General features: G+C 32.5%; 1 protein-coding gene across 3 annotated transcripts; it reads right to left on the bottom strand.

Moving 5' to 3' along the window:
• Nucleotides 1-2554: 2554 nt before the first annotated feature.
• LOC143074477 (serine racemase-like) lies at nt 2555-14368 on the bottom strand. 3 transcript variants are annotated; one of them, XM_076249920.1, is made up of 9 exons: nt 14122-14368; nt 12820-12861; nt 12252-12418; nt 11120-11204; nt 10198-10324; nt 9775-9825; nt 5477-5604; nt 4261-4311; nt 2555-2720 (listed from the first exon to the last, which is right to left on the bottom strand). In XM_076249920.1, the coding sequence occupies exons 1-9, from the start codon at nt 14299-14301 to the stop codon at nt 2577-2579; spliced, it is 975 nt and encodes a 324-aa protein (XP_076106035.1). In that variant the 5' UTR covers nt 14302-14368; the 3' UTR covers nt 2555-2576. The 3 variants fall into 3 exon arrangements, with proteins under 3 accessions (XP_076106035.1, XP_076106036.1, XP_076106037.1); XM_076249921.1 differs by having other exon boundaries at nt 10240-10324; XM_076249922.1 differs by lacking the exon at nt 12820-12861 and having other exon boundaries at nt 14122-14362.
• Nucleotides 14369-15662: the final 1294 nt, after the last annotated feature.

The raw sequence follows: 15662 nt of genomic DNA, 5'->3' as shown, positions 1-15662 counted from the left end.
CTGATTGATAGTCCCATTTTGATTTGAAAAAAAGGCTACTTTGTCTTCAGTTGAAATATAGTGTCGGTCATTTCATGTCCAAATTAATGAGCCTAGGTTTCGTATTGCAGACCGTACCTTAACCTATAATGGTTTGCTATAAATTATGACTTGGATGGAGGGTTGTCTCATTGTCACTTATACTACATCTTCCCATATCTATATATCTTATTCTGACTTGTGTTAAGCATATACGTTTAATTGCAGACATGTATAAAACCACAATGGTTACCGGTTTGATAATACATTAAAAGATACTTCTGTTCTAAAATAAAGCATTTTTGTAAAGTGTGCAATCCTTTTATAAATTCAAACATATTTTATATTTTTCAACAGTAACTTTCATCAAGGGGACTACAGTGATCCAAAGTATGCATCTTGAAACAAATTTACTAAAACGTTTTACTAATTGATAAAATTCCTGTCTTTACTCTTCATCGGAAGCAATTTTTAAATGAGGAGGACACCTTACTAACAAAATTTAAGTGATATAAACAATTTCGAGCTTAAAGTATTGAATGAGATTTGGAAACCGCAAGCGATTGTTACCATATGCATGTTTTGTTTATTTTGATGTTAAATCATAACATTTAACAGAACATCAGCACTTCCGTTGAAATACGTTTTTATATTAGTTGGCCTAGTATCCCTGTAAATTAGTCACTTGATAAAAAGGGAGGGTCATATTAATAGGTAGTTAGTTAGTTTTACAATTCAAAATTATTACAAACATTTTGCAAAATATATTGTCTCATGATTACGGAAAGCGTACAGTTTTGTCCGGCTCTGTTTTTTAAGGATTAAAACTATGTGATCATTGATCTTAACCTTTTGTTGAAACCTGTTAAAGCTGGTTGATCAGATGTCCTAAATAATTATGGGCTTTATTTTATACGTTCTACAGATGTATTATATTAGAAAATACTTTGTCAAGGGTTCATTTTGTTACTCAATGAATGAGTGGATGAATGTCGTACTATAAACATAATCTACATTTAGTTTGACCTTGTAACCAATAGAGGACATTTTTATATAAATACAATTTGATATTGATAAAAGATTTTTAAAGGCCGATTGACAGTTGTAAATAAGTTAACCGATTTGCAGGTTTTTTTATTTTAACAATAAGGTGGTGTCAATTATAATTTAATCTTCACAATCTGTGCTAGTGTGGAAGGTTTTGCAACCTTGTGTAAACAATTTAAATGCCTTTAATGTTAATTGTCACTCTAACAATATAGCTAAAGGTTATGAAGATATTATTGTTCTGCAATCGAAATATTCAGTGTATGTATTAGCAAGTTACAAAAAGTAAAAAAAAACAACATATATTACAAATGATCGGAAGTTAAGACTGCAGTAAAGAGATTATCCAAGAGGTTAAATATTCTAACATAATTTGTTTTCTGACTTTACGAAGGCTTAAATTACAATACAATTTCGTTTCAGTGTCGTGTGAAATTAAACACTTTGTATGAAGAAAGTGTTAAAATGTACTTTTTTGTATATAAGGTTTCCCTTGATCATAATCAGAGTAGGGAATAGGATGTGTTCGTTTACTTAAACATCCCGTTATTTTGTTATTGTGCTATGGTAACGTTTTGTATTCTTGTCTATATCTTTGATGATTTGCTTTCTCTTTATGCCTTTTTGTGCTTCTTTAATACATATTTGTTTGTTTTTACAGTGATTAAGATTATAGCACAATGCTGACTGCTATACCCCTATTTTTGACATGTCTGTTTGTTTTGTTCACACATACGTGTCCATATATTGGAATAAGATGCGACTGTTATACAAAAAAGGGACGAAAGATACCAAAGGGACAGTCAAACTCATAAATCTAAAACAAACTGACAACGCCATGGCTAAAAATGAAAAAGACAAACAAACAACATCACACTTCACAACATGGAACAACACGAACCCCACCAGAAAACTAGGGGTGATCTAGTGAAAGAACATCATCTTTATAGCGGAAAGTAGAGTTAAAGGATTTTGCTAACTTCTTATCTTTCTTTCTAAGAAGTTCCTGCATGAAGTCAGCCTCAAAAAAGAAATAAGTCAGCAAGTCGAGGGGCACAGTTTGTTCCTATTGGAATGCCGACAAGTGAGATGGTCAGCTACCTATTAAATCATGTTCAACCCTCCATTTTCAACATAGGAATATGCTTGTACCAATGCAGGAATATGACAGTTGATCAGTATTTATGTGACTGCTTTTTGCAATAATTATTTTCATTCAACAAATTCATTACATGTTTGGGGTGAAAAGGCTAAAAACACACATCAATAATCAGTTCCATTGTTTTGCTTTGAACTCTTATTATATATTTATCGTCTGTCTTCATAGTGTTTTTTTTTTATTTTCATCTAAATGTGTAGTAATCTGAAATAAAAGTATTATGAAATCCAATGATGTCATTGAGTCTCTCTTGTTTCATATAAAGAAAAAAAGTTTACACAATATCTATAGTAATACGTCGTCTTTTACTATACACATACACTTTAAACCGTCTTGGTCCATTTTATTATGTTTAAGAGCACCATGGTAATTTCAACATGTCAACATTTCCACCACATAATATAACTCCGATTTTCTTTATACCAGGATCCATCTGTTTTAACTTCTCTGACATGGCAGCAGCTACTGTAGCTCCAGCAGCGGCTTCTATTACCATCTTAAATAAAAATACATATTTCACTATGTATTATGACTATCATAAATTTTGTTTTAATGTTTTACGTTTTAGTTTCAATTTTCATCTCATTTTTATGGAATAACAACACTTGATATAAGCCCGATTTCTCTCTTAGTAAAATACTTCAAATTCAAGCAATATTAATTAAAAAAAAATGTGTTTAGAAAAAGACAGACAGACATTTCAAGTCAAAATAACATCTTATCCTAGTTCGTACAAAAAATGAACACATCTTTACATTTGTAATTTCATTTAAATTGAAATTTTGTATTTGCTCCAGACGCACGTTACGTCAACAAAAGACACATCAGTTACGCTCGAATACAAAAAAGTTAAAAAGGCCAAATCAAGAGCAAAGTTGAAAATTATTGAGATCCAAACATTCCTAAACGTATTGCCAAAATACAGGTAAGGTTATCCATTCCTGAGGTAGAAAAGCCTTAGTATTTCAAATATTCGTCAACAAAAGACACATCAGTGACGCTCGATTACAAAAAAGTTGAAAAGGTCAAATAAAGTGAAAAGCTGAAGAGTATTGAGAACCACATATTCCTAAACGTATTGTCAACGACAGCAAAGGTTATCCATTCCTGAGGTAGACTTAGTATTTAAAAAATTCAAAGTTTTGTAAACAGTTTACTTATAATTATAACCATTTCAATGGTAATACATGTCAACACAGAAATGCTGACTACCGGGATGGTGATACCCTCCGAGAATAAAACAAAACATCCAGCAGTGGCATGGACCCATTAGTTTTAAATAAACTAATCATAGATACTTAGATTGAAATTTTGTAAATGTCAACCTTTTGTATCTTATTTGCATTTTCTTGTTACATAACGGGAACTTTTAATAACTGTTATACAGTGATCTAAAGTCATCAAGCTTTCATTTGATATCAATATTACCCAAATGTTTTACGTGTTTACAAAATAACAGTTATGCAAATTAGGAACTAATTTGTGTAAAATGTTATAAATTCTTTCTAACAACTCCCCAAAAAGGGATTCTACATGTATAGATATTTTTAAACATCATATTTTATCAAGCGTTCTTCAACACAATGACAAAAATTGATTGACACATTTAAATGTATGGTTTTTCAAGAGTTGCATGATTAATATAAGTGTCGATAACAATTTTAGTACTTTGAAACTCATGACATTCAAACTCATAAATCGAAAATAAACTGAGAACGCTATTGCTAAAAAGAAAAAGACAAACAACAATATACTAAACACAACAACGAAAACATAAGACTGAGCATTACGAACTCAACCAAACACTGGGGTTGATTTCATATGCCCCCCGAAGAGTGGCAGATCCTGTTCCATAAGACAGGATACTTCTATCTACGTCTATCATTCTTTTTTTTCAAACGAAGCAAGACCGACACTTCCCAATTTAAATTGTGCTGTTTATTTTATTCTTTTCTTACATGTTTACGCGTGTCTAGCTTATGATTGCAAATATAACAGAGTAAGTTATCACAAGAGTGTTGAGTATATAATTTTACCTTCATATACCGGAAAGAGAACACCATTCCATTAATAATATCTTCATTTCCCTAAATAAAATAATCTATCAAATAAGAAAAGTAAGACCATGTCAGTGCAATATATTATGCATAAAACTTCACTTGCATTATATCACTTACGTGGATATTCAGTTGAAAAGAAGTAAAACCAAAGTGAATCGAAAGCTAATAAACTGTTTGTTAATGGCTTTCATTTATTGGGAGAAGGGAATACACAGATTGAGCTTACTATCACACCGACGCTTGCACTCATTATATTTCATTGTACTAATTTGTATGCTATATTAAGCTAAGTACATTACACAGACACTAGATTACTCTCGAAGTTGGATGTCGACTGAATGTTGTGTTGATGGTTTATGTATCCTTAACCTCTCGTCTACTTTCAAACCATATGATGACTCTTTAAATGCAGTTATATATAAAGTTTCTTTAATATATATTGCAACTGTTTTGACAAATAAATAAAGTCTTTTCTATAAAATTCAATAATTTTCAATTCTACACTTTTCTTGCCATTATAAATTATGAAATTAGCAAAAATATTTAACCAATGTTGGTGCATGCAGAAATGTAAAACGTCAACTATTTTATTATTGTTGCAAACAGTAAGTTTCAACTATTTTGGATTACTCATAAATTTCTTAACCCTTATTTTATATCAATATTAGTGTTATAACAGTTTTTTCTTACCTTTTATCTTAGAACGAATTTAATTATATATTGTAAAATGTGATGTTATGAATTTTGTATGATATATTTAGACGAAAACTCTACATTTTACTCTTATGTTTTGTGTGTGATCTTTTTTCATAATAATAAATATCACCTAGTCCAATTTAAAAACTTGTTAAATACTTTTAAAAATGCAAAATTTAAAGAGTATCTGTTTTAAAAACTAGGCATTAATGTTTTTCCTAAAGAACCTGTATGTGGGGAGGGGTAGTCTAGTTTGGAGACAAATGTTTCAATGATTTCTTCTGTTACATTGAACAGTTGAACTTGCTAAACTGCTAAATTTCAATCGGACGTTGCTATGCATATATACATGCAAATCACGTACAATCAATCCGATTCCTTCATTAAGCTTACTCTTAACTGATGGATGGGGAAAGTTTTCTATATCCCTTATTAACATTGACATTATTTTAATTGTGCCATTCTTTTTTCTAAAGCTTTAAATAGCTAAACTTACAACAGTGAAAACCTCCTTTTCTACTAATCTACAGATGATTGGGAAGGTGAGATTGCCTAATTGTTGACTCATTAGTCCTTCTGCAATAGTATCTATAAACTGTGGGGGATTGGGCCACAATCTCTTGCCTATAACAAAATCATAATATACATGTACAACAAACCGACATTTACTATACAATCCAGTTAAAATGTAAAACATTTATATTTAAAACAGAAAAAGAGGTGATATAATAAACAATGAGACAGCCATCCACAACAGATCAGATAACGTATGAATAAACAATTGTAGATCACCGAAGAGTTATATCAATGAACAAAATTGTGGTTTGTTTTTATACTCGTGTTTGCGCTTGAATTTGTCTGCTAAAAGAGGGACAAAAGATACCAAAGGGACCGTCAAACTCATAAATCCAAAACAACTGACAATGCCATGGCTAAAAACGAAAATGACAAACAAACAACAGCACACACGTTACAACATAGAAAACCAAAGAATAAACAACACGAACCCTACCAAAAAACTAGGGGTGATCTCAGGTGCTCCGGAAGAGTAAGCAGATCCTGCTCCACATGTGGCACCCGTCGTGTTGCTTATGTGATAACAAGTCCGGTAAATAGTCTAATTCGGTAGGTCACATTCATGAAAGGGAAGGGGATTGAAGTTACGACGTAAGGAACATGTCCGATATCATTTGTGAAACGGTTATTCCATAATGGTCAACCAACTTGTGATGGCGTTCGTAAAATTTACGAAGGGATGATTTCAACTTCACCATTTGGAACTCTTGGTTTAATAGCTTCCTTGTGAGCAGCAACCCTCTATCAAGAAAATCATGATAGGAAATGCAAGCACGGGAATATTGTATCAATTGGGAGATATATACCCCGTATGCAGGTGCTGCTGGAATGTTGCTACTTAGAAATGGAAAGTTCACAATTGGAAAGCTGAAATCATCTCTTTTGACGTAAAGTTTTGTTTTCAACCGACCCTCAGTGTCAATTTCTAGATGTAAGTCGAGATATGAGGCCGACTTAAGTGTATCTGTAGTATCCTTTATCTCTAACTCGATTGGATAGATGCACTCCACATAGTCACCAAATTTTGAATTATTTAGTAAAAGAACATCATCTTTATAGCGAAAAGTGGAGTTAAAGGATAATGCTAACTTCTTATCTTTCTTCCTAAGAAGTTTCTGCAAGAAGTCAGCCTCATAATAATAAAGAAACAAGTCGGCAAGTAGAAGGGCACAGTTTGTTCCCATGGGAATGCTGACAGTCTGTTGAAAAACACGTCCTCCGAACGTAACAAATATATTGTCAATCAAGAAATCAAGCATCTTGATAATATCAATTTCAGAGAATTTTTTGTTGGAATCAGAGTGATCCTTTACAAAGTAGGATGTATCCCTTCCTAAAACAAGATACTTGTATCTACGTTGGCCATTCTTTTTTACGAAGCAAAGCAATATCAACTCTTTCAATTTGTCTTTTAATTTGAAATATGGAATACTAGTATAAAGAGTAGAAAAGTCAAATGTCTTAATACTGTTACAAGATGAAAGAGAGTTAGATTGTATGTACTCTAAAAGATCTTTGGAATTTTTAAGTATCCACATCTGATTCACGCACTCTCTAGAATAGGCATTTTCACAATAACTTTGAAGCCCGTTTTTGATTGCTGATAACATAGATGTTAATAATATAGAAAGAGGTTCCGTGGAGCACTTGGAAGACCCAGCAATATACCGTTGTTTGTAAGGACATTTATGTAGTTTAGGTATCCAATACAGTGATGGCAGATCCAGTTCTTCATCTTTGGTTGAAATTCCAAAGGAACACAGAACAGACCTATGATTATCCAGGATTTCCTCTTTGGTAAGTGTCGTGAGGGTATATGTTGAGTTTCCAAGTGAATTGTCAATATCTAATTCGTTTATCAAGCAGTTAATGTAATGAGTTTTACACACAAAAACGATGTTATCTGCGGGGACAACAACATATTTGTCATGGAGGTAGGATAGGTGTTTTGCAACATTTGGGTCTTTAAAGCTTGACGTAGCATGGGCATTGATAGACCCATTCAGTTTCTTAATTCTGATTTGTATCAACGACCTCACTGCCTTAATCCATTCGGAAAGAGTGTCTACGTCTTCCTTCTCGCGCTTAGCCCGTTGCCTGGCATAATCCTCAACTGAATCCATCAAAATTTTAAAGTTGTATTTCCAATTGATGGATTTAGGCTCACGATATTTCGGACCTTTCAATAACACATTTCGTAGAGAAGTGTTATTAACAATGTTGAGGTCACCGGTAATAATGTGGCCAGCAGGATTATATGTAAATTGGGAACTAGCACAAGTGCAATCAGGAGGTTTTGACTTGAAGTCGTCAATATAGATCCTGCAAAACGTGGTTGTAATTGAAAATGTTAGTTGCAATAGGTTTGGTATAGGTATAAGAAATGATTGGTACAGACTAGTCTTTGAAATAAGGAGGTATTTTCGATTGAACTAATTTATGATGGATATTGCCTAAATTAACGCCATCGATACCTTTGTTGGCAAAGGAAAGATTAAGGAAAGATCTTTTCTCTTTTTCATCTTTGCCAATGCGGACTAGCTTAAAAAGTCTGTGACTTGTAATATCCGAAATTGTAGCTGTAATTTCGTATTGGTTTGAATGAGGGTTTGTAACAGTGGATTCCAAACATAAATTGAACAGAGAATGAAGTTTTAAAAGGGGTAATGAATAAAGTTTCGTGCAAATGTGATGAATACCTAACGGCTTTTGTATAAATGGCAGCAAGTCATTAATAGATACATCATGCAGAGAAGGTGGTGTATAATGACGATGACCATGACTGCGTCTACGTCGAGGAGTCGAGTTGAAAATATTCATTCACCGAGTTACACGAAGGACTAGATAGAATACCTATACCATCAATTTTGTCATTGCAACCATAAGGTGTCGCAGTTCCCAATTGTCTAATCCAGTAGTCCTCTTTTTGTCTACGGAGAGTCGTTGAAAGATTAGAATTGTTAGAGCTATGGTATATCTTTTCGATAATTCGAACTGTCATGGAAACGATGGAATGATCGGGCTGATTGAAATGCTGGTATAGAATGTCGTTCGCATTGAGGTTAATGTCTGATCTATGACCGCACATATGTTTGTTTAGCCTTCCTTTCGTTTCACCGACGTATACCAATCCGCAAAGATTGCACTCTAATCCGTAGACGACATTTGTCGATTTACAATTCAGATTATCGTAACTTCTGGTAAAATATGATTTATGGTCAAATTGCTAGTGAATTCAGCATCTGTAATTAAAATTGCACAAGTTTTGCAGCTTTTGGTCTCACATTTAGAAATGCGACAGTGTTGTACTGTGTCATCAAAAACCAAAATGTCTTTAAGGAGCACTGAACATGGCTGTGTATGTGTAATATTGCTGTTTTCACTAGGACGATGATCTGAATGAGTCATGTTTGTGATATTTGTCATGTTTGGTGATGAGGGGACACCTGCCGTATCAGACGAAACCGTGTCCATGGTGACGTCTGTTTCGGACCTGTTTTATACTGGGCGACGTCGGAGCCAGTTTCCTGTTAGATCTTCGTAAATTCATACGATTGTAGTTTTGCTACTGGGCGGATGATGTCCTCGGGGACAAAATGTCCACCAGCAGAGACATCGACCCAGTGATTATAAAAGAGGGACCAAAGATACCAAAGGGACAGTCAAACTCGTAAATCCAAAACAACTGACAACGCCATGGCTAAAAACGAAAAAGACAAACAAACAACAGCACACACGACACAACATAGAAAACCAAAGAATAAACAACACGAACCCCACCAAAAAACTAGGGGTGATCTAAGGTGCCCCGGAAGGGTAAGCAGATCCTGCTCCACTAATAGTCTATTAATAACTATTTGTGATATATAAATTATCTTCAGTTGTATTCCAAAAAAAAAGGCCGGGATCAGCAATTTCAAACATGAAATAAAAGAATTGTGAATTCAAAGATGGTATAAACTTTTCTTGTTCTTGCAAAACATATTCTTTTTAATAACTGTTATCACAATTATAATTAATGAATATCATTTTAATAGCCATTTATTGAAATAAAGACGGATGATAACAAGCACTACCTAGGTAACTAAAAACTTAGCAAAACGAAACATACAAAATGTCCAAAAAAAGTCGGCGATGAAAGGTGATTCAGCAGATTACGCAGACAAATTAACGATATGTTGTCAGCCCATTTTTGTAATATTAGATTGAAATATTTACCTGACCTTAAGCTCTCCTCAGCCATTTTACCTTGGGGTTCTACCATAAAAACTGAAACAGAAATAATATCATTTTATTGACAAAACATGGTTGGCCTCTCACTTTCATAGATTGCTAACAACCAGGGTCTGCGTAGGAACGACATTTCATTGATATTAGTAATATTGTATACATTTTCATTCTAGTATTTTACAATGTTTCACTGCATTTTGAATCATTATGTAGTTATTCATTCCAATTGAAAAGTAACATCATATAAACGCAAATATTAATGCTAAAACTGACTTTTTTTTAAATAAGTTATGGACGATTATTTTAAGGTGTCAGTAAAGTTTTGAATGTCGTTTTCTGAGGATCTGCTACTCTTTACAAACTAGTTCAGATATAACAAACTCATGAAAATAGTACAATCATAAATATTACTTTTTATATTTTTGTTAATGGCTTTAGCAGCAATAGATATACCAGATATCATTCCGCCTCCACTAGCTGATACCAATATCGCATCTAAATCTGGTACGTCCTGTAATAACTCCAAGGCGATTGTTCCCTGAATGATTGAAATTTAATAAATTAGTCTTCATTATTTATTCAGTAATGGACATTTCAAGATATGAATGTTTTTATTCAGAAATTTGTTATAGATGATTAAAAAAAACAGCTTGTTCATGCTTGGAAAACACGAATTGAATGGTAAAAATTATTTAGGTACTTATTTTGCCGGTAAATATTTAAAATGCTACACTTTTGGTGCGAGATTTTCTTTAGCACATCAAGGTCCACGTTTCCATTATTAATCATTGAGTACTGCATTTTTTATGTGTAAAAAACTTCGTTTATTTACATACAAATATACTGATAAACCCTCAAGGTTATACGGGTTTACTCCTGTACAGCACACAATTACACGTCTGGTATCTCTGTTGCGTTTTATTTTTTTTTTAGTAATGCTGTTATTGAAAATGATATACAGTTCTATGTATCCAAAGAAAAGTTTCACCTTTCAAGGAAAACAATAAAATCAGTGAACAATAGTGTCATTAATGATAAGTCACTGTAATGGTGTTCTCATTTACTATAGAAGGAAAGCCTGTACCAAATCTAAAATATGACATTTGTTTTCCATTCATTTGATGTGTTTGAGCTTTGATTTAGCATTTGATAAGGGGATTTCCAATCTAAATTTTCCTGGGAGTTTTTTTTTTTTTTTTTTAATATCTTTAATATGCATAGATGTGCGTGCCGTATAAGTTTAGATATGACAATTGAAATAAAAGTTGTGTTTGTGCTGTTTTATTGTTTATTACCCGTATGTATTTTTACTTATATTACATGTATTGTTTACCTGTCCATGTATAACGTCATAATGATCAGAAGTATGGATTATTTCATATCCTTCATTTGCTGCTATAAATTCACAGGCTTTTAATCTAATTGTAGGTTAAAAAATATAACAAATTATTGCTAATAGCTATGACCGTCCAGTTCTTATTACGAATTAAGACAATTTAATAGTTTTTTTTTTACATATTTCATTCAGTGCTGACTGTATTTTCATGACTGAATTTCTGTATGATCACTGCCTAATGATAAAAGTTTAATAATAAAACAAAAAATGTCTCCAACAGTTTGGATGATGTTCAGTGTAACGCCAACCGTTTTAATATTGTTGAACATTTTCTTGCATATATTGATGACCATTCAATTTATTATCATTGAAATGAGCTAACGTTGCCTATTAACTCTTGTATCGTTTATTCTTAGGTAAACCAAAGTATGAGATTATTGTAGCAGAACAATAGATGTATGTAAAAATTTGAACAACCTCAAGTTAAAAAATATTGGAACTTAAAAACTACACACTGATTAAAAGAAAAAAAGTGCAAACAATCATAGCTAAAACACTGAAGTGAGTTCTGTTCCAAAAGTTGCAATCGTCTGTATGCCCTTTTCAAGTAACTAATCACGTTTGGTTGATGTTAAAAGCAATAAGAGAAATAAAGACAGTATCATGGCTGCAAAAAATGGGTACATATCCTTGTTCAATTGCGAAACAGATAGTCCATAACAATCGTGATACTTGCTTGTGAAAAGATGACGTCAACAAGAAGCTTGATTCGTTTAATTGACAACATAATCGTTCATGTATTATTTTTCCCACAGAAAAAAATCTGTTCTTTCGTGAGAACCAAATGAATTGCAACCGTTATCTCTGTTGATCGAAATGAACTGCGATTACAAATAATAAAAACAAACCGATCGATCTTCTCAATTTTAATTTGCTTCCAGAAACTTAAAAGATCGCTGTATCTAAACTTTAAGACTAAATAAGAATGATGTAACTGCCATGTAATATCAATATAAAAAATTAATGCAATAACACTTCAGTTTTTTTTTTTAATTGTTATCATCAACCGTTATGTTATAGCAGTGCATGCATTTGGTGTATATTAGCATATATGTCCTAGAAAACAAACCTAGATATCGGATCATATTCACATGTTACTACTTTTGCTCCATAACCTTGTATTGCTGTGACCTTGCATTCAGATGTCGTTTTTGGTATAATTACTGAACACTTTATCCCTACCAAACGAGATGCCCATGCTGTAGCTAGACCATGATTGCCACTACTGTATGCTACCTTTAAAACATGTTTTCAATTTAGTGCTTTAAATTCAATTGATATATATTGACAATGTCTACCAGAAACTTTACGTGCGTATTTACAAGGCATTTAAAATAAAGTGTCTACTGTATGCTACCTTTAAAACATGTTTTCAATTTAGTGCTTTAAATTCAATTGATACATATTGACAATATCTTCAAGAAACTTTACGTGCGTATTTACAATTCTGTTTCCCCTGAGTAGAACATTTATTCTAACATCACTTGTTCTATGGAATAATACAGGTTTATACTTGTATTACAAATAATCAGTTTCGTGTTTTCTTTGTTACACTATTATGGATTATTTCATAAAGCTTTGATTTTTTTATAAACCATACATGTACTAAACAATGAAAAATGACAGTAAATACTTACTACTCCTTTTAAATTAGGATTACTCTCTTTGAGTTTCAATATCTAAAATGCAATGTGAATTGAATTAGACCTAATTTTCAATTTTTTAGTCAAGTTCGTAAGAAGGGCTTTGTTATTTTGATTGCGAGATGTTTTTCAGACCACTTTTCCCAGACCTTACAGATAGTTACATAGTGGAGATGTTAACCAACATGAAATTTAAATATAACAGATATGAAAATAAGGAGATGTGGTATGAGTGCCAATTATAGGCAATCGTAAGACCTTCAACAATAAGAAAAACGGATACCATATAGCCAAGTACATTTAATTTGCATCACATCTTTGCTACATGATTGAATTCAAATAGTCATATGTAAGTCCAGAAATGCAACACATCGCGTTTGGTCATATATTCAGATAGTCATATGTAAGTCAAGAAATGCAACACATCGCGTTTGGTCATATATTCAGCTAGTCATATGTAAGTCAAGAAATGCAACACATCGCGTTAGGACATATTTTCAGATAGTCATATGTAAGTCAAGAAATGCAACACATCGCTTTTGGTCATATATTTAGATAGTCATATGTAAGTCCAGAAATGCAACACATCGCGTTTGGTCATATATTCAGATAGTCATATGTAAGTCAAGAAATGCAACACATCGCGTTAGGACATATTTTCAGATAGTCATATGTAAGTCAAGAAATGCAACACATCGCTTTTGGTCATATATTTAGATAGTCATATGTAAGTCAAGAAATGCAACACATCGCGTTTGGTCATATATTCAGATAAAACCAAAATCAGATCAAAAAATTGTGTATGTGTATCACTGCCTGAACCAAAGATCTAGAGGTCATAAAATAAGTTTTTTTTATCATTAACAAAATGTAGGAATCACGTTTTAAGTTTGAATATGATACGGAAGCTTTATCAGATTTGCAAAATGGAGATGACTTCAATTTTTTTTGTATCAGAACTCTCCATTTTTAATTTTACCGCTGAAATATTTCAAAAGGGCCTGTATATAGAATATAAACCTTACAGTTGATACGACATCCTCAGGATTTCAGAAAGTTTGCTTGATAGAGGGTTTCTGTTATTATATGACTACGCATGTTGCAAAACTCTCGTTACTTCTGACTACGCATGTTGCAAAACTCTCGTTACTTCTGACTACGCATGTTGCAAAACTCTCGTTTCTTCTGGTTTTAATTACTATCATTGCATCGCGTACACACCTCTAATATGCCAATATGTTCTTTAGGACAAATTGTGATAGTGAATCAATTACAAGTCATCATGCATGCACTTACAGTATTTAATGCTCCTCTTGCTTTAAAAGATCCAGTTTTCTGCAAATTTTCACACTTGAAAAAAGCTTCTTTTCCAATCAGATTGTTAAATGTTGAATTAGAATAAATTGGTGTTCTATTAACAAACGGTTTTATCCGTTCGTGTGCTTTTTGTATACAATCGATAGCTCCCCTAGACATTTTTACAGACAGAAAAAGATAACATTTTAGTTTGTGACCTTGTACATAGTTTCAATATAGACATTTTATGACAATATTACAGTTGACGACCTTGGACCAAGAAACATCCTTCCTATAGATGTATGTACAAGTATATACGTATATATAAATTCATGGAGTAAAATTGTATTCACCTTACAAACTATGAGGAGCGTTTTCAAATCATTCATAAAACATGATAATTGTACGTAGTCATTACACTTCACGATAAAATGCCAACTTTTAATTGGTTAATATATATGAGGGATACAATTGGCTATATCTCTTTGTTCAGCCGCTGAATTCCTTTTATTCTTTAGAGTGTCGCACCTCGTGCAGACCAATCACAAATCAACAATCAACTAAATTTACGTCAATAATCTTCAAGACAAGAACTGCGTTACGACCTCAAACCTTTCTATAGGCTGTCTAAATAAAAAAGAAAATCTTGCTTCACTTTTGTTAAATTCTAATGAATTAGATATTAGAATAAAAATATCCAAGGAAAATTTAAAGCGGAAAGTCCTTTCTCAAATGGCAAAATTAAATTTTAAAGCTTACAGGCATCAAACGGATGGAAAACAACTCTCATATTCCTATTTTGATACAGGCATTTTCTTATGCAGAAAATGACGGATTAAACCTGGTTTTCTAACTAGACTAATCTGTCACTTGTGTGAGAACTCTATTACTCAGTGTGTTAGCAAAAGGAACCAGATATAAAAATGTTAATAATAATCGGGTACAGCAGTCCACCTTGTGTTATAATCTTAATCACTATATAAAAAAATAACTATTTCAACAAAGAAGAACAATAAGAACAAAATACACTCTATACACAAAACAAAGTAGATACGCAAAAACGAAAGAAATTATCACAAAAAATGACCATAGCACAATAAAACAATAGCGAGATGTATAAATACCGAGCCACGTCAAAGGGATATTTTTCTAAAAATGAACAAAACAGTAAAAATCATAAAGTCATGGTATATCATTCCAAATTTAAAATTTAAATGGCAATAATGCCAGAACGTTCACTATATTAAATGATATATTGCCAAGAAGGTAGTAGAGCAGACTCGGAGTGTTTCCCACAAAAACCTGTCAACAGTGGCGAATGTTTTCAAGGGGTAAAAAACTCCTGTATCCCACTGTCAGTTATTAGTTTTTATACATTGTTTTTGATTTTGTTAGTTTAAATGTTGCATATGTATATGCATATCGATCTTTTACATTAAAGATGCGGGTTTTTGGTTAAACGTAGATACATTTACTTCTAAAATCACGTATCCGGCCAATGTGTACACTTATTTCACTGATACTTCATATTGATAATACAC

This window comes from Mytilus galloprovincialis, chromosome 5, assembly GCF_965363235.1.
Source record: "Mytilus galloprovincialis chromosome 5, xbMytGall1.hap1.1, whole genome shotgun sequence".
Lineage (NCBI taxonomy): Eukaryota > Metazoa > Mollusca > Bivalvia > Mytilida > Mytilidae > Mytilus > Mytilus galloprovincialis.
Note: the sequence above shows the minus strand (reverse complement) of the source record. Positions and strands in the feature narration are given on the sequence as shown.

Excerpts from the sequence above, each read along its gene's own strand:
- LOC143074477 (XM_076249920.1), bottom strand. The coding sequence starts at position 14,301 with ATGTCTAGGGGAGCTATCGATTGTATACAAAAAGCACACGAACGGATA. Across the intron at positions 12,862-14,121 it reads CAAGAGGAGCATTAAATACT|ATATTGAAACTCAAAGAGAG; the intron begins GTAAGTGCATGC and ends ATTGCATTTTAG. Across the intron at positions 11,205-12,251 it reads GAATATGATCCGATATCTAG|ATTAAAAGCCTGTGAATTTA; the intron begins GTTTGTTTTCTA and ends ACCTACAATTAG.